The sequence below is a fragment of the Ambystoma mexicanum genome, chromosome 4q (genome assembly GCF_040938575.1).
Source record: "Ambystoma mexicanum isolate Mex_15411 chromosome 4q, UKY_AmexF1_1, whole genome shotgun sequence".
Taxonomy (NCBI): domain Eukaryota; kingdom Metazoa; phylum Chordata; class Amphibia; order Caudata; family Ambystomatidae; genus Ambystoma; species Ambystoma mexicanum.
Window position 1 is genome coordinate 271,126,464 of NC_090928.1, and position 18,026 is coordinate 271,144,489.

At 44.6% G+C, this 18,026-nt stretch overlaps 1 protein-coding gene across 2 annotated transcripts in view; it reads right to left on the bottom strand.

Annotated features, from left to right (window-relative positions):
- Positions 1-18,026, bottom strand: part of TUBE1 (tubulin epsilon 1) — a 317,390-nt gene that overhangs the window by 139,924 nt on the left and 159,440 nt on the right. For both annotated transcript variants that reach the window (XM_069607852.1, XM_069607853.1), the window contains one exon: positions 16,769-16,890. In XM_069607852.1, coding sequence (XP_069463953.1) covers positions 16,769-16,890 — 122 coding nt within the window. The remainder of the gene's footprint in view (positions 1-16,768; positions 16,891-18,026) is intronic.

Sequence of the window (18,026 nt, forward strand, 5' to 3'; positions counted from 1 at the left end):
AAGGAGAGACTGAAGATTGCACGCGGCTTTCAATGGGCAAGGACTCCGTAATAGCCAGTCGTCCAAATACGGATACACATGGATACCCTGCAGACGAAGATAGGCCGCAATCACAGACATCATCTTTTTGAAGACACGCGGCCTGAGGCCAAAAGGAAGCACTCAAAACTGGAAGTGCTCCTCTCCCAAAGAGAAACAGAGATATCGCCTGTGTGGATTCCAAATCAGAATTTGCATGTACGCATCCTGAAGATCCACCACGCTGAGCCAATCGCCAATCTGCAAAGAAGACCGTATCTGGCTGGGCAGGATCATCTTGAATTTCTCTTGGGGTAGGAAAAGATTGAACTGGGAAAGGTCTAGGATGGTGCGCAGGCCAGCCTGGTTGGGTTTGGGCACCGTAAACAGTCAGGAGAAGAATTCCTCTGGTCGCTCCCCGAGGGGAACGGGTTCTACAGCTTTGAGGACCAGAAGTCTCGGAACCTCAGCTTTGAGGGAGGGTGAACCAGACATCTGAAAAGGAGGGTTGAAAGGTGGGATAGGGGGTAGTGGTAAGCGGAAGCCCCCCGAGCAAATGACAAGACCCATCTGTCTTCGGTGATGGTCTGCCACACCTCCCAATGAGACGCAATGCGTCCTCCCACCGGGGGCTCGTGCGAGCGAGTAGAACCATCATTTTGTAGGTTTTTCAGTGGTGTTGCCAACTGAACCTGAGGAGGAGGCTGAGGAGCGGGAGAAAAACCCAGTCTGTTGTGGCCTCCGCGGTTATTCCCCAAAGGGGTATCCACTCTGCAAGATTTGCAGTCTAGGAAGACCCTAAAGCCAGAGGAGGGTCGACTTTGCGACAATGGCCTCTGGGCTTTAAAAGGAGCCTTAACAAGGACCGACAAGGACTTAGCTGTCTGAGTGCTATCCTTCGTCTTGGTCAGCTGTACATCTGTTCTAGAAAAGAGCTCCTTACCATCAAACAGAAGGTCCAACACCTTGTCATGTACTTCCTTCGAGAATTTGGTGGCAAGCATCAACCCCCAGCATAAGGCCCCGAGCCGAGGTGTCTACGTGATGAGCCGCAGCCTCCAGGCGATCCTGGGCCAAGACCCTGGCGTTGGATAACCCCGCTTTAAAGTCTTCCAGCTTCTCGACCAGGATGAATGCCTCAAACTCTGACAGACCTTTCCACATCCGCATATTAGCCCAGCTAACACCAGTTTGGCATTGGCCGCAGCCACCACCGTGGAGGAGGGGGGCAGACCAGACAACAGGGCCACCTTTTCCGAAAAATGCAGCCTGTATCGCGCGCCAATTTTCTTATTGACGAAAAGTCCAGAGTGTGGCTTTTCCAAGACCCTGCGGACCTCGGCCAGAACGTCCTTCTGCAAGAACAGGCCGGTACGCTCCAAAAGGAGACAGGGTGAACGCCGCAGAAAGCATGCCCTCCTGCGCGCGGTGCCTCGTGCACTGGAACATCCAAGAAGCACATCATGTCCAGTACCCGGTCATGAAAAGCTCTAATAGAGCGGGGCAGGTCCTTGTTGTCCTGATCGACCTGCGCATCATCAGACAGGTCAGGATCCTGCTGAGCCGTGTCAGGCACTGCCTTGTCCACAGGGAACAATGGAGGCAAAGGCGGGAGAGTAGGAGAAGGCACCGTAGGTAAAGAGGGCGCCAGCAGAACGGGTGGAGCTGGAGGCGCAGGTGGACATATTTCTCTGAAAAGCCCTTTGAAATATTCCCTCAAGGGGTCAGTACGCATAAGCGTCTGAAATTTGCTGAAAAAGGCTTCCTCCGAGGACTGCTTTGGAACCGGAGGAGGCCTCTCATGAGGAGGATAATTCCAGGGACGCAACGGGGAAGGTTGCCACAACGGCCCATCACCCGACATATCCACGAAAATCTAAGGTGCCGACCCCGCAGGCAATGAAACATTGTGCGGAAGGGGCATCCGAGCATTCCAATCATAGACTGGCCGATAAGGATGCGCACAAGGAACCCTATGTTCACCCGCTGAGCCAAGCCCTACACCTGGGGCCGATGGCGTAGTTGTAGGGGTAGCGCCCAAAATGGCCGCCGTGGTGGGAACGGGTGCCATTTTGTCATCACCTGAGGGGAACTGCGGCACGTGAGGCAGTGGTCTCCGTCGATGAATCAGGGGTCTTAAGTTTAGCCTTAACATAAGGAACCTCGGCAGAGCCGGTACTATGAGGCCTGGAATGTTTCTGCGGCATACCAACCGCCAAATTAGCCTTCCCAGGAAGGACCTCAGCACTACCGGCAAAAGAAGAACTTTCCTGCTTTGCCCCCTCAACAGATCTGGTGTCGCCGCAAGAGCAGGAACAGTGAGAAACAACCTTCACTGATAAGGTCTTGCCAGACCTCTCAGAAGAGTTGGTAACTTTAGCCTCTGCACGAGGGACCTCGGACCCAAGTCCGGTAACAGCCTTACTAGCGTGGGCCTCGAACATCCGTTCGGTAACACCAAGCCCAACTAAGGCCTAGGGGCGTACCCCGGTCTTATTTTTGAGGGAAGCCGAAAGAGGCCTCAGAGCGAGCTCCGGTACCCCACGACTCAGTAGAATTGGGTCTACAAGCAGCCACCACAGGAGGGGCCTCGGAGCGTACTCTGGTATTCACAGGCCCCTTACGGAGACCCTCGGAGAAAACTCCAGTACAATTATTAGGTCCCGCGGGCACCTCAGGGCAATCCCCGGTGACAGAGCGATCAACGCCCCTCCCGGTTCGGGAAGAACCCGGAAAGGTGTCTCCCGGCCTGGGTGCTCTGAAAAGTAAAGAACTTACCGGGCGCTTCTTCTTTTCGTCGATAAACTCTTGAAAATGCGAAGGGGGAGTTCGTCGGAACACCTCCTCCCACCACTCCAACTGACGTTGAAGAGCCCGGACCGAAAGGGAGTCACAGTAAAAACAGGAGTCCCAACGGTGATCCGGACCCAAACACTCTAAACAAAGAGGATGGGGATCCACCCTCGCGAAGCGTCGCTGACACGATGAACAATCAGGAAAGTCTAGTTTGAACGACGTAGACAGACTAGTACACGATCGCTAGCGAGAGCCAGAGAGGAAAAAAGGGAAGAAAAACTTCTGCGGATGCAAGTGCGTCCAGTCCCGAACAAGCGGAGAAAAGGACTGATGGGTGATGCGCGGGGCAGAGCCAAGGAGGGCGGGGTTACGGCCACGTGCCGGGCCCCGCGCAAGAAAGAGAGGAAGGACAACATTTTTGAAAACATTTTTTGGATGCTTTTTACAAAGTGCTCCGGTCCCGTCCCACAGGACGGAGAGATGTCCCATAAGTATGGAGGAAAGGGGACGGGACGTAGGAGTACAACGAATGTCTGGAGACTGGGATGCATGTTTTGACGGCTTGCTCCACGATGGGCCCTATTTATGTACAAAGTTTAGGTGCCCATGTACACGACTTGGACACCATTAAGGAAAGGGAATTTTAGTTGCAGTGTCTAATCACAAACTCGAAAACCACCCGTATCGCCCTCTACAGAGTATGGATGGTAGTAAAGTAAAATTACTGGTTGAATAAGAAGAAAGGACAATCACTACCCCTGTTGATATTGTTTTAATACATTTTATTTATGTAGTGAATGAAAATAATTAATATTTGTACATGTATTTACCAATTTCCTTGATTTGACACGGATTGTATGTTTGCTTTTTTTGTAAGTATGTTATGACATCTAAATGAATGTATTTATATATGTGTAAAGTTTTAATTAACTAACACATTAAAATAAAAACAAAATACGTACTTGTTCCTCCTGTGAATCTTTAATCTATAACACATTATCACAGGGACATGGCAAACCAAGTTCATACCTTAAACTTAATACATACTTAGACTCAGGGATACCCTAAGCTATAAAACTAAATGTCCCAAGGTGTGGCCAACAAAAAGAGCCCACAAATCCTATTCTTGAATGTAGAACCATCGTCTAAGAGAACATAATGAAAACGTTCTTCTGGGAAGGCTCTTCGAGGTGTCACTCAGAGACTGGACCAGTCTTCGGTCTGCCTGCTTTCGCAATGCCTCCTAAGACGTCTCCCAGGTTTCAACTTTCTCAAGTTTCTCTCCTCAGACTTAACTTCAGCCGCTGGTGCTTCAAGTTTACACTTTGTGTTCCCTGAAGTCCTCCTTGCATCACTTGTTGTGGACTTCACCAACCTCTAATACTTTAGAGTATCAGGTGGTCTCTCTCAGATTTTCGATTCAGGTTCAGGTTCTCAGCTTTCACTAATTCAAGTCTCTTCTAGACCATGGATTTTTACAGCATTCACTTGTAGGTCTTTCCCACAGCATTCACTTTCAATAACAATAGGGATTTCACCCCTCACATTCAGGGTCATTTTCCGACAGACAATTGTCAGATATGGCCTTGATAACCCCAAGAGTGAGATGGAAAGTTCAGAGTCTTTTAAACTGGGTTTTTAAAAATTCCTGAGACTGTATGTGGACTTGGCTAAGGGTCGATTCCAGCTGATCCTTCAGACATCTGGAGGCTCCGTCCACCCTGAGCCATGCTTCCCCATCACCCAAGGTTAGTGTGGAGACTATGGCTGCATAACCCCCTACTATCTTAACTAGCCTCTCTGCATCAGTAGGGCCTAAAGGCCAAGGTCTTATCTAACTCTAGGACTTACAGAGGGTAACCTATTCTAACCACTCAACAAGAATTGTCTTGATAAGGTTCTAAATGATGCCTGTATCTTCTCAGATATTGTCCCTCTTACTTCTTTCCTTGATCTTGCCTGCCTACTCACTACTCTCCTCCCTTCGCTCTCACAGCCTCCTCCCTCTCTCACACAGTTATAGCCACCCTGGTCTGGTCACTCCCTCTCCTCTCACTCCCTCATCCTTCTTTTCACTCTCTCTCCCCCACCTTTTTCCTCTCCTGTCCCAGTACTCTTTTTGCGCTTCTATCCCCCATTTCAAGCTCTATCTCCTCCCTCCTCCGTCTGCTTCCTTATGCCAGCAACCTCCTTGTCTACAACTCCATCCTTTCTCACACCCTCCGTCACTTGTCTACTCTCTCCTTCATCCTCAATACTCTCACACTACTTATCTACCCAGTTCCCTGCTACCACACACTGCCACAATCATAGCAACATGTCTATTTGGAACCACACACACACACACACCTCTCACCCGCACCTTCCTCCCATTCCTCCACAGATTCCTCAGCAATCTGCTCCACCTTCAATCCTTCATAATGTCTCTAGGTCCAGCTTCAAACCTTCTCATCTCAACTAACACATTTCACTTTCTTTCAATCTTCTGGGAAATGTAATACCCATGATTACCTTCTTCTGGCCTTCTTGCACCCCTCTATAGGTTCCACATTTCAGCTAAAACTTTGGGCCAATCTATGCCTGCTCCTTTTCCAGGGGTGTGTTTGTATGTGGACAGCCTTAAACAACCCTGGTTGGCCCCACACCCTTTTCACATATGGCTTTTGAATAAGCCTATGTTTGCCGTTGTCAGAGTTTGCTGGTGGGGCTGCTTTCCTGGAGTGTTCATTGTGGGTGCACAACCGACACTAGAGGGTCCGGGTCAGTGTACATGCCAATGTCTTCTTTCCACAGTATTCTGGCCCCTTCTGATGTCGCAGTCATGCTAGTACTTGCAGTTATGAACTAAACAGAGAACTCTGGCCAGCATTGATGGTGCAAGGTAATGCGGGACAGGCAGCGGTAACAAAATCAATCATCAGGGTACATTTAAGGGGTTCAGGGACTGGGGCACTCCCAACTGCACCATCACAGTAGGACAGGCTCTTGCATACACCCTTGTAGGCCCACTACCCCAGGCTGGGAGGGGGTCTCTTTTTCCCTATGACAACGACATGCCTTTAACTCTGTCACCCAATATTATTTACCCCTCTGTGAGGGGGCTCTATTATTAGAAGTCTAAAGGAAGTCTTTTGCCTTTAAGTTTCCTTTTGGTGTCACCGCTTGGCTCTGGGACCTCTCTCTAGGTTCACTCTTCCATTCAGCATACCAGCTTGTGTGTAGGATCTCTGGCGCATGTGTAGGATCTCTGGCGCACACTTTCCAGAGTAGCTGGACTGTACTTCTGCCAACATATGTACTACCTTGTCCCAGATAGTCTGATATGATATGGCATTTGTAACACGCCTTTAAACAAGTGTTTCAAGGCGCAAAGAGACAAGGAAGGGGGAACAGAGGGAGGACAGAGACAACGATCTTACTAGTCCAAGTGACATTAAGATTGCGCAAGGGAAGGGGGGAAGGGAAAAGTGCCAGGGTAAAGGGGAGGGGGCAGTGCTAAAGTGCGGCCAGCAAGTGGTAGGTAGGTGCAAAGGTAAGTGAAGACAGTAGGTGTCCAAAAGTGCAGGTAGGGGGACTGTAGGGTTACAGACACAGATCTAAGTGCAAGGGTTTCTGGGAGGCAGTGCAGGCGTGCAACTGGGTGGGTAGGGACCTGGGCCCAAAATCAGAAGGTAGCCAGGTGACCAGTGCAGTATGAGACAGGAAATCAGCAGGGGAGAGGAAGAGAGAAGGCAGAAGCAAAGAGGAAGGTCTTGAGGTGCTTCCGGAACCGGAGATGGTTCTCCTCGAGTTTCAGAGAGCCAGGGAGGATGTTCCAGAGGGAGGCCCCAGCTGAAGAAAGATCTACAACCAACTCGTTTGGAGAAGCGACTGACCCTGAGGGAGTTGGAGGTGGAGGAGCAAATAGCTCGAGTAGGAAGGTATTTAGGAAGAGAGAGTTGGAGGTATTGAGGATGCAGGCCCCAGAAGGCCTTGTGGACAATGCAGAGGGTCTTGAACTTAATCCTTGCAGCCCCTGGGAACCAATGCAGAGATTTCAGTGCTGGAGAGATACGATCCCTGGGCTTGAGGCCAAGGACAAGTCTCGCAGTACTGTTCTGGATGAGTTGCAGAGGGCAGGGAGTAAAAGCAGGCAGATTTAGAAAGAGGATGTTGCAGTAGTCCAGCCTAGATATAACCAGTGAGCTTCTGGGGGAAAGAGAGGAGAGTAGTGGTTTCCTGTTGCTTCCAGGGAATGTTTTCCCCAGTCTTCTGGCATTTTCAGATTGATCCATTCCCTGTTATAGTCCTTCAGGGTTTTTGGAAATTGTCTCGGCCCTTGGCATTAGTTGGGAGCCTGTCGGTTTGTCTCAGAGTTTTGGATTGGTTTTTGCTCTGAGCTTCTCCTAACAAATCTTCAAATCTGTTTAAAGGAGTCTCTTTGCATTGGGTAATTATGTATTTATCGCCTCTGTTTGTTCCGCATCTTTATAAGCAGCTCATAACGTTGCCATTATCTTGGAGTTCTGTCTGTGAATGTTCATCCGTTTGCGGCGTTCCGCGCTTGCATGGAAAGTGATTCTCAATCTCTCATTGCACCTTATTGAAGCCATAGGGATTGTGGTTGCACCATTTCCTCGTTGTGAGACTGCTTTTCTCACATGTCTTGGACTTTGCACTTGCATTGACAAAGGCAGTGTCAGTCTGACAGGGTCTTGTGAGGGGGCTGCCACAATTCTGGTTGTTAGGGAGTTATTTTACTTCTATAAGGCTGTTTTAGGAGCTGCCAAAGAGGACAGAGAGTTCAGCAATCCATGATAAAGGAATGTTGGTATCATTACCCCTCTCTGATGGTATGTTTCTGGGTGACTTTGATTGAGGTCACTACAACACTCCCCAGTATTTCCCAGTACACAGATATTCACCTTCGACCGCTCACAGTGCAACTGGCTTCATTCATCCGTGATACTCAACATATAATCCAACAATTGGATTCCATACCTTGGCAAAAAAACTACACTTTTGTTACTTTGGACGTTGTCTCAATGTATACCAGCATCAAACATGATCAGGGGCTAAAAACCACAGAATATTTTCTAAAAACACGGTCTATATCATATAAAGAGCAAAACAAAATGATCCTTCAAATGTTAAACTCAGCAACAATACCTTTTGTTTTGAAAAATCAATATACAAACAACTCCAAGGAACCGCGATGGGTGCCAAATTTGTTCCATCGTATGCAAGCCCCTTTATGGGCTTTTTCAAGCTTAACCACGCCTGGAAACATGCAGCCTTTTATGACATTATTTTGATTTGGGGAGGAGACACAATGGAGCTAACTCAATATGTGGAATTACTGAATAATAATGCATTCAACTTACAGTTCACAATGAATCAGAGCAAAGAGAAAATCCAATTTCTAGATTTAGAATTGTTTACAGATCACAATAACATTTTACCAACCTCTTCACAAAACTTACAGCGGGCAACAGCGGGCAACAGCATTTTACATGCGAGTAGCAATCGTTCGAGACATGTAATTGCCAACATACCGTATGGAGAAATATTGCGTCTTAAAAGAAACTGCAGTACACAGTCAGCCTATGAATCCAACATAGAACACACAATCAGGAAATTCAAACAAACAAAGAGGGTACAAACCCTGCAAATTGAGAGAATCTATCATCAAAGCTGAAACAATCACAAGAGATTTCCTTCTGAAGGATAAACCTAAAAAACAAAAACTAGAGCAAACAACTAAGTTCATCACCACCTACAGCTCAGATGCCTCAATTATGCGTACAATCTTGAATATTGGAATATTCTAAAATTGGATGACAATGTGAGGAAGCACATAGATGAAATGCCACGTATTAGCTATAGAAAAGCACCAACGCTTAAGAACATAGTAAGCCCAAGTCATTTGCAACTCTTAAAAACAAAAGATTTAAGGAGCTTGTTGAAGCAAAAACCCCTACACAGCATTTACAGATATGGAACTTTGTCTGCAAATTGCTAACGGAACAAAACGGATCAACTTGTCAAACGGAAAACAAACTAACAATTTGCAACATATTAACTGTAACAGCCAATATGTAATTTATGGGATCAGGTGCACCTGCTTGAAATTTTACATTGGCAGTACCATCAGATGTTTAAAAAACAGAATTTTTGAACATCTCAGGGCAATCAGAAACAAAGATCTACGCTACCCACTTGCATCACATGTCAATCTGGAACATCCAGACTTGAAAACGGAAGAACTTCTGATTTATGACCTAGAACACATTGAAGACTTGCTGAGAGGCGCCAATAAAGAACTAACACTGAGGCAAAAAGAATCCAAATGGATCTGCATCATGGACACTTGCGACTCTGGCCTGAATTGAGATAATTCGTTTTTCAATTGGCTTTGAAAGATGATGAATATTTAACATTTTTTGTGATAAGTTATCTATTTACCATATGGTTTTCTCCAGGTTTTTCCAAGATTTTCAAATTGTCTTTAATTCAACCTTTCTCTCTCTTCTACTTTCTTCCTGTCATAACATTCTTTCTCATATTTCACTTTTTTATTCTACACCAAATCTCTTATTTGCACCAATCTGTTTCAAAGAAAAAAGAAATGTGCTCATAGAGAATAAACAGTGTTGACTGGTAGAGCATATATTTAACTATAAACGCTAAAAACCATCTAAATGAATTACAAATTGTAATTTTACACAATAGTATAACATCGTTTATTCAAGTAATAAGATTGAAAACCTTTTCTACTAGCTGCAATGCCACAAACGTTATGACATCATCACCCACTCGCATCATGAGTGCGTTGACGTCACCATGGCGTTTAGCGGCCGTAAAAGCCTGCGGATTTGATTAAAAGCTCAGTGCAACACAACTTCTGCACGGAGAAGGAAGACCATCGGATCCCCGTTGTTATCCAGAATTAACTTGATTCTAAGGAAAGCATTTTGCATCCCACTATTTGCTGAATATTTAAATGTTTAAATAACCCTTTGGATACTCTTTTGTTGACTAGAAGTTGTTACTGTAATATCCTGTTTCCACTCAGGCCAGCAAATTCAAAGTAATAAAAAATGCAGAACTTTTACATAAAATAGGCGAGTAGCCTTTCTAGAAATAAAGCAAGCTAAACTATGAGCAACCTATCCTAAAATGCTTAAATCACAAATCCTTAGTTGAAATCTTCGCAAATATGTTAAAATTAAGTTTGTTTTACTATTCTCTGAAAACAATTGAATGTGTTTTGAATTGTTATTGGTTTCACTACATACCACATTTCAAACTTTTTTTGTTTGTTTACTTTGTTAGATATTCTCCTGAAGATCCCTATGCATTGAATAGGGCGAAACACGTGTAGAGTTCTGAAATGAGAGTTCTGAAATATTACTTTGAATTCAATTAAAGTCAATCTATTTGAAAATCATCTAACCGAAATCAAGATTTATTTTTGCTCTCACCTACTTAAAAACGTATTATTTGTTGAGTTGGCGCAATAGGGGGATACATATTCTTTTGGATTGTTTAACTTTTTATCTCAAGCAATCAAGATAATAGTATAACCCCATTGCAGACAACTCTGATTAATTTACTTTACCATAATTGAAGATTGGATTTGCCCAAAGAAATAAGTCGTTTAAATGATTGTTTTTAATACATCATATAACACTCCTGGGGTAAAGAGATTAAGATGATATCCGTTTAGTATGGACCGGGTAGATGTTTGTCCTCTGGAAAGAATTGTGGTGTTTTCTTGAATTAAGATGCAAAAGTAGGTTAGTCATACATTGTCAATTAACAGTCCCACATTTATGAAAACTCAGTGCCTTCCTCTTACTTTATTTGTGATCATTACAAGTTTGCAAGAATTGTCTTTTAAGCCAGTGTGACAAATTTGGAGGTGTTGTCCCTTCTTCCTTGGGGGGTGGAGCGGGGAGTCCTAGCCCCTTTGATGCTAGGGAGGGAGCCTGCCACGCAAAACTCTCCCTAGGGGTTTTGGAAAGCAGGGCCTCACTTGGAGAGACTCTCCACCAGGTGAAATGCACTCCCATTCTGGTAAGGAACTCCCTACAATGACATTGTCTGCATATATGGGAATACCAGAAGTGGATCCGACTGTCAGCTGGGAACTCCAAATACTGTAGAAAGTGTAATGGAACAGTTGGCTCAAGGCAATGCTGTCCTCTCAATGGGATTGACAGTTAAACAGTCCCCTTTGGTATGTGGTAACAAGAATAAAATGACTTTCCCCCTTGAATGGAGAAGGAGAAGTGACATGAACAGGCAAGCCTCTGACGTACCAACGTCATTGGGAGGTGGAGCCGGGGCCGGCTGTGGTGCTAAGAAGCAGCCGGGAGGCGGTCCGGGGGGGAGACCTTGGGAGAAACCTACAAAGAAACAGGAGTGATCTTGAGAAATGGCTGATGAGGCACAGGGGTGTGCAGAATCAGCGAAGCTGAGCAGATCTGGCCACAAGGGAAGGCTTGACCATGCAGAGGAGGTGGTGGGCATGAAGCACGGGTAACAAAGCAGAATTGCGTGAACGAGAATAACGAGCCTTCCGGTAACACTACGCAAAACCAGAAAGAGCAACATAGTAGCAAGCAAAGAAACCCTCTGGATTATCTTCAGGAAAGGATGCTCAGGAGCTGGGGAGAAAGCCACCTCGCTGGAGCAGGACCTGCTATGGAGAAGGTATGCGGGTTGCTGGCACTAGAGAGGGCACAGAGACCAAACTGTGAGGCCGTGAGAAGGATTGAAGAATCTATCTCCCTGCGAGGGGCAACAAGATTTAGAGAGGGAGACGAACATAAATACTATGAGTGGGTACGGGAACCTTACAAACACTAGTCTTGGAATCAGCCAAACTGTTCAAAGCTGCACACCAAAACTAAGAGAAATATATATTAGGAGGAGATACACATTACCCCTAGGGAGAAACTGGGAACAAGACAAACAAGGGAACCAAGAAGGCCCTACAAAGGAAGTAAAGAACCATCCCAAAGGGAAACCAGAAACAGGCCAGTCTGGAATCGCACGGGGAGAGACCCAAGTACTTGGTGGAGGAAGATAAAACTAGGAGGGGACATCCATACCCCTGCGAATCAAGTGAGAAACTGGAAAGAAGAGAAACTAGGGAGCCAAGAGGGCCCTATAAAGCAAGTAAAGGATCATACCAATGGGAAATCACAATTAAGCAAGATTGGTATATCGTGGGAAGAGACGCAAGTAGTTTGTGGATGAAGATTAAAGAGCTATACCTTCATCTACGACCACTGAGGGAACTTTGGAACTTGAGAGTTTATAATATGTACCCAAGCATAAAACCTTTTCGTTATTTGAAGTTTGATAGGATGGACAGGAACTGATCAAGTCAGGAGACCTACCTCATTACGACCCTGGCGGTACAAATGGCACGGCTGCCGCCAGGGTTGTTTTTTTCCGGCACCTGACATTGGGGAATTACCATGGCATTACAGCTCCGGCGGTCCCGGTAATTCCCCTGTTGCCGGGCGGCAGAAAAAATTACTCCCCATTCCCATTCCAATCCCATTGTACTCAATGGGAATGGTGAGGACGGAAGCACCGGCACTGTGTGCAACAGTACCAGTGCTTCTGTCAAAGTCTGCGAGCGGGTGCCTTTCCACCCGCCAGGTCAGACCTGGCGGGTGGAAAGGCACCCATTCGGAGTATGCTGGTCTGGTAACAACAGTGCCAGTAGCTTACCGGCACTGTTGTTACCGGACCGGCACACTCGTAATGAAGCCCCTAGTCTCCTATTAAATCTTTGTGGACAATAGAATCAGGGGGGATTCCTAGAAGCACTGGGAGATGGCAGAACAAAGAACATTGAGGGCAACCTATATTGCCAACTTTACCTTTTTAGTTGGTATCCCTAAGGGATAGGGCCAGTTTAGAAGTTAGGATTTGGACAAAGGACATGTTTTATTATTTTGACTAATACTGATGAGCACCCTTAGTTTAGTTGGTAGGGAGCACCCCTATTGGAAATAGGGTCAATAAGGCGTTTTCTTGAATTTAAATAAAATTCCCGTAGTAAAACATGTCTTCTGGTCAACCTCCTAATCCTTTGTTTCGAATACCATTGTCACAACATTGCTTCTTTTAGCCCGGTAGGCGCAACATGCTGGTCTTGGAAGCAAGACAACGCCTAGCAGCAGGGGTTCACCCGGTCCCGCACCTAGGGGCTGGATTCCAGCTTGAAACGCAATAGATGAACACAATTGAATTTTTTCTTCTGATCTTCACACTTTTTGCTATCCAGAGTTATGATACATCTTTCTTTTTTAAAGTGTGCTCATGTCATGGACAATATTCATGCTTGAATGTTTTCCTTCATGGCCAGCAACGTCCTATTGTATACTTACAGCCACCATTCAGTAAGCTGAGGGCAAGTTACCATTATGCGTGTGATGACCAAAAAGCCTTGGATTCTATTTTTGATGTTCTTGTGCTCCATTACGTCTTTGTCTGTTTAGGAAGGGCAGGCTAGTTGCTGTCTAGCTCTGGAGATTTTTAAGGCTGAAAATGCTTAAGGAGCACAGGGTAGACCGTTTCATCTCACCCTGTGCCACTGTTTAACCTGAGGAATTACACAACCGAATTCATTGACTTAAAACATAATAATCCTCAAGTTGCTCGGGTGAGAGGTTTATTTTTGCACAAAGACAAAAAAAAAAGGAAAGCATTTTTCTGTCTTCTATTATTTTGTACGTGCGGAATATCCACTTTTGGCCCTAAGAGTGTCAATGTAGGACCTTTCCTGATTTATGAAATAGGGATTTGGAAAAATTGGAGAAAACAACAGAAAAGGTAACAGACTTATCTGTGTGCAGTTAATAAAGAATGTACATCTTATTAAGTCTATTTCCTCTGACAGCGAAGCCAAGTACCTTATAAAAAGAATGTGTCTCACTTTAGTTTTATGGGTTGCGTAGGCTTCCCAGTCAGGGTTGCCAGCCGGGTAGCCAGTATAACATGTTTGATAATCTGTATGATTCGTAGTATTCACGCCGTTGAGGGAATCCAAAGTCTCTATATTGATTTGCCATTTTTCAGCTTTATGAGAGATCAGCGACTTATTTTAATTCAAACAGTCAGCCAGCATTTTTTCTAAGCTTAGGTAGATGTTTTTCGTCACTGAGGTATTGAATCGGCAGAGCACTGCAGGAAGAATATTAATTTTGATTGAAATAAGTTGGGAACAAAATCTTGGTTCACCCTAGGGCATCGTTGAATGGTTGGTTTCAGCTTCTGCAGGCTGTATTGATGTGCAATGTGCATCTCTCATGGTATACAGATGCCATGGTGTTTTGTTATTTGTTAACCCACCGTAAAGTTAGTGACGCACAGCCTTGTATGTTAATCATCTGGGATACACCACTGTATTTGACTTCATCCAGGTGACACTGTATCCCAAAAAGGCATCACATTTATTTACACCCCCTTTGGCAACATGGATTTAGGGCAACCTCTACGCTCCAGTGAGGAGGGTCAACAGAGGAAGCGCCCAAACAAATACTGTGCAATTATTGAAATAAAAGGAATACCCAAGCTAATCTCTACAGAAATTCCACTCTTTCATTAAACATACAGTAAATAACATAATGACAAACAATTACCTGTTCAAGAGAAAATCACAGTAAACCAGATTGAAACTCTAATGTTGGACACTTATAACTCAGAATTGTACTAAAGGAGGGATACAAAATACACAGGAAATTCATTACAAAAATTGTGTTTAAAGAACGTTTTTCTGGGGTCATGGTAGTGTGGCAGGTGACCTACCTAGTCAAGCGTCCAAGGGAAGGCCTTGTGGTGAGAATACCCAGTTTCTCAGGGATTGGCACCTAGTCCACTTGTTCACTATTTTAGTTCACTGATAGCTTAATAGAGTTAAGCAGGTTTTGCTGGTGCGTCTACCGGTTTGTGTTACAGAGATTTTTGTCAGGCCTTATTTCAAGGGACGAGATATACAAACCTATCCTAGTTTACAGGGTGCTTCATCAGAATTATTCTGACTTTGCAAGAGGTAACATAGCTGATCAGTCAAGGCAACTCTTCAGAAGGTGGGCGATGGTTGAAATGTTTGGCAAACACAACATTTGATAAATCTATAATAAGAGAAGGTAAACAAAAAGTATTTGCAAGTAATGAAAACAAATTATTATAGGTAAATTGGCATAACTTTTCAGATTCAAAGACACGACAGAAACTGACCACACAGGGTCATGCAGTGCTCAAATAAGTCTAATGGACTATTAGTAAGGCTCAGGGGTCCCTAGTTATCATAACTCTAATGTTAGCCCATGGGCCAATAGAAATCAATTGCTCCACTGTGCCCATTGTTCTCCACATGAGTTAAGTTCAAGATCTTCTCACAGTGCCCCACAAGATAGAGGAGTCCAAAGAAGGTCCTGAGAAGAGCGCCTGACCCCAAATACTAACCACCATTATGCTCGAGATTGCAGAGTGGCGCTCTGACATCAGGAGCCAGGGAGTTTGAGATTCCCCTCATTATGGGATGCATGTTGAGCCATCCAATGACAAGCTGCAACGTTCCTTGGCTGCAAACCGCCAATACCCTGGGACCTGCGACCATTGGGCAGTGCACCGTCTTCTGAAGATCGAATCCTCCCAAAACTTGGTGAACTCCTTCCAGACCCTCAAAGGCAAGATTCCACTCCTTGAAGCTTCCTCACCAGACAATGTTAAAGTATTTTAAATTGGATTGGTCAATTTGTAGATCTGTACTGGTAACAAGGAAGAAATTAGCGTGGAAAAAATGAAAGGCTTCATAGACTAAAGTTTCTGTACAAACACTTTTCCAATTAGGGGCACGATTCACAGAAGTGTTTTATAATGGCACAATCCCATAGGAAAACGTTCTGTGAATCAAGTCTCTAATTGCGTACTAGTTTCCTGGGAGGTCAGGCGCTTTCATGCCAGGACTTTTCCAGAATTATCTCCTTCCAAATACCTTTACTATATTTTGAAATGATTGTATTTTCACTCCTTAATGTATCTTCTTAGTTCAAAAGGGAACCCTTATCTTTTTTCTTAATGTCCAAATGGTTGGAGGTCAAAGGTCGGTGCATTGACATCAGGTTTTCATTTTTTCTTCTTTCTAGAGAATTCTTCGTGAAACCACGGCAGATGTCGGCTCTTGGTGAATCATATTCGTTTATATGTGCAGCCACTGTTCAATTCCGGAAAGTGCTTTGTCTACTTTAGGAGTGGTCAATCCCCATTGGAATGCATTCTTTCTTTACAGGTACAGGTTCAGTGTTCTGTCTACAGGGGCCTAGCCGGACAAATGTACGTTACTAATTTTAAAATCCAATGCAGATCTAGGGAGCTCTAAAATCGGTAATAATGAAATCTATTCTCCTGTAGAATTTAAGTGTAGGCAATTAAAAAGAGTAGTCTAGTTCTCAGATGTGCTCTCTTTTAGTGCATTGATGTATCTGCATTCATGTATATTTGATAACATTTTCCAGTTACAAATCTGATATGTTCACCAACCTGTTACACCGGCCAACAATATTTTGAAATTTCTGCCACGAATAGCTGCTGTTTTTAGTTGCTTTCTATTCATATACCTGCCAGTATTTTCGCACCCATGATTTAACAATTTTACTCGCTATTTTAAACAGGTTTTTGCCTCTGTCAACTGTCCCGTTACCAACAGTCTACGAATACCTCTTCTAAATTCCAAACACTTTATGTTTTGTTGATCTGAAGCTCACTTCTTTGTTCAGTCATCTTCCCCTAAATGTCACTCTTCTCCAATAGTTAATTGTGGAATAAGAGCTATTTAGAAAGCAAGCTTGCAGTCAAGTAATTTTGAGAATATTTTTTTGTTACATTTAAGAAAACAGATTTCAGCAAATAAGAGGGAAATTGCCAATACATGAAAAAAAAAAGTTACCTCCTCCCATTGAATGGATTACAAAGAAACACTGCAAACAGTCGCACTGCTCTGCTGTCCGTCGCAGATTATCCACAATTTGTTCACGGTACCGAGAACCATAAAGCTTGTTGCCGACTGCCCTGCAGATATGGAAATTAAATGATCATATTCAATTTATATTTGCTTCACTTGAGTGTTTTCAGTGCTTGAATTTATTGTAATTACGCAGTAATTGAGAGGGAGATGTGAGGGAGTTTTACTAAAGTCCACCCGTGGTAGGACTTCAGAAGACTCTCTTAGGCATACAGGGCTCTAACTTTAAGGTTTGGCCTGAACTACCCAAAAGGTTTGTTAGATATGGTCGAGCAGCCAGGGTTAGTCTATTAGGGAGAAGAGCTGTAGGAGGGTACAACAACTGTTGAGCACACATAGCCAGGAAACACTTACACGCTGTAGTTAAATAAACATATGTTTATTATATACACTAAGGCAATGTTAAAATCAATATGCAATTCAGGTAAGAAAGAAAGTTGCACACATTACAGTAGACATTTGCTGTTGCAATACTCAATTCAATAGTAGACCCTTAGATGAGAAACAGGTGTATCAAGAGTAGCTTTAGGTTCGAAAATCATTCATCAACCAAAATGTACTAAATAGCAATACTGGTAGGTTAAATACATTTGTGTAGACCTAAACTTTAGAAGTCCAGCCCTATCTGGGGAATGGGTGTCGGAAATGTCAGATGGCGGACCCGGGGGACCACTGAGCCTTGGGCGGCAGAACATAGAAAGACAGACACTGTCAAATTTGTCAAGTCTTCAGGATATGCTTTTCGTAAAAAGTAGGTAATGGAATTGGATTAAAAGGGTTCAGGGGGGCTAGGTAGGCCACCTGAAGGATTTCTGCCTCTAGGACGGATGTGCTAAGGCACGGGATAACACGGTTAGGTCATGCACCTCAACGTGACTCAAAAATCTCAAGTGGAGCGACCAGCAACACAATAACTGCCTAGGTAAGTACCCAGGAGTGAGACAGTACCTTCTTAAGTCAAGAACTGCGATGTCACAGGCATGCCTCCAAGATAAGACGACAGCAGCTCCGGTTCTGGTCTCTTGCCTTAGTGTCTGGAGGAAGAACCTTTGGCAGGAGTAGGTGGTCAGACTTGGTCACAGGGATGAGCAGCAGACTATCTTTGTGGCACCAGGTTGGGGAGGCTCCACACAGGCTTTGTTGCAGCGACAGTTGTCACCCAGCAGACTTTCCTCCTACTCTC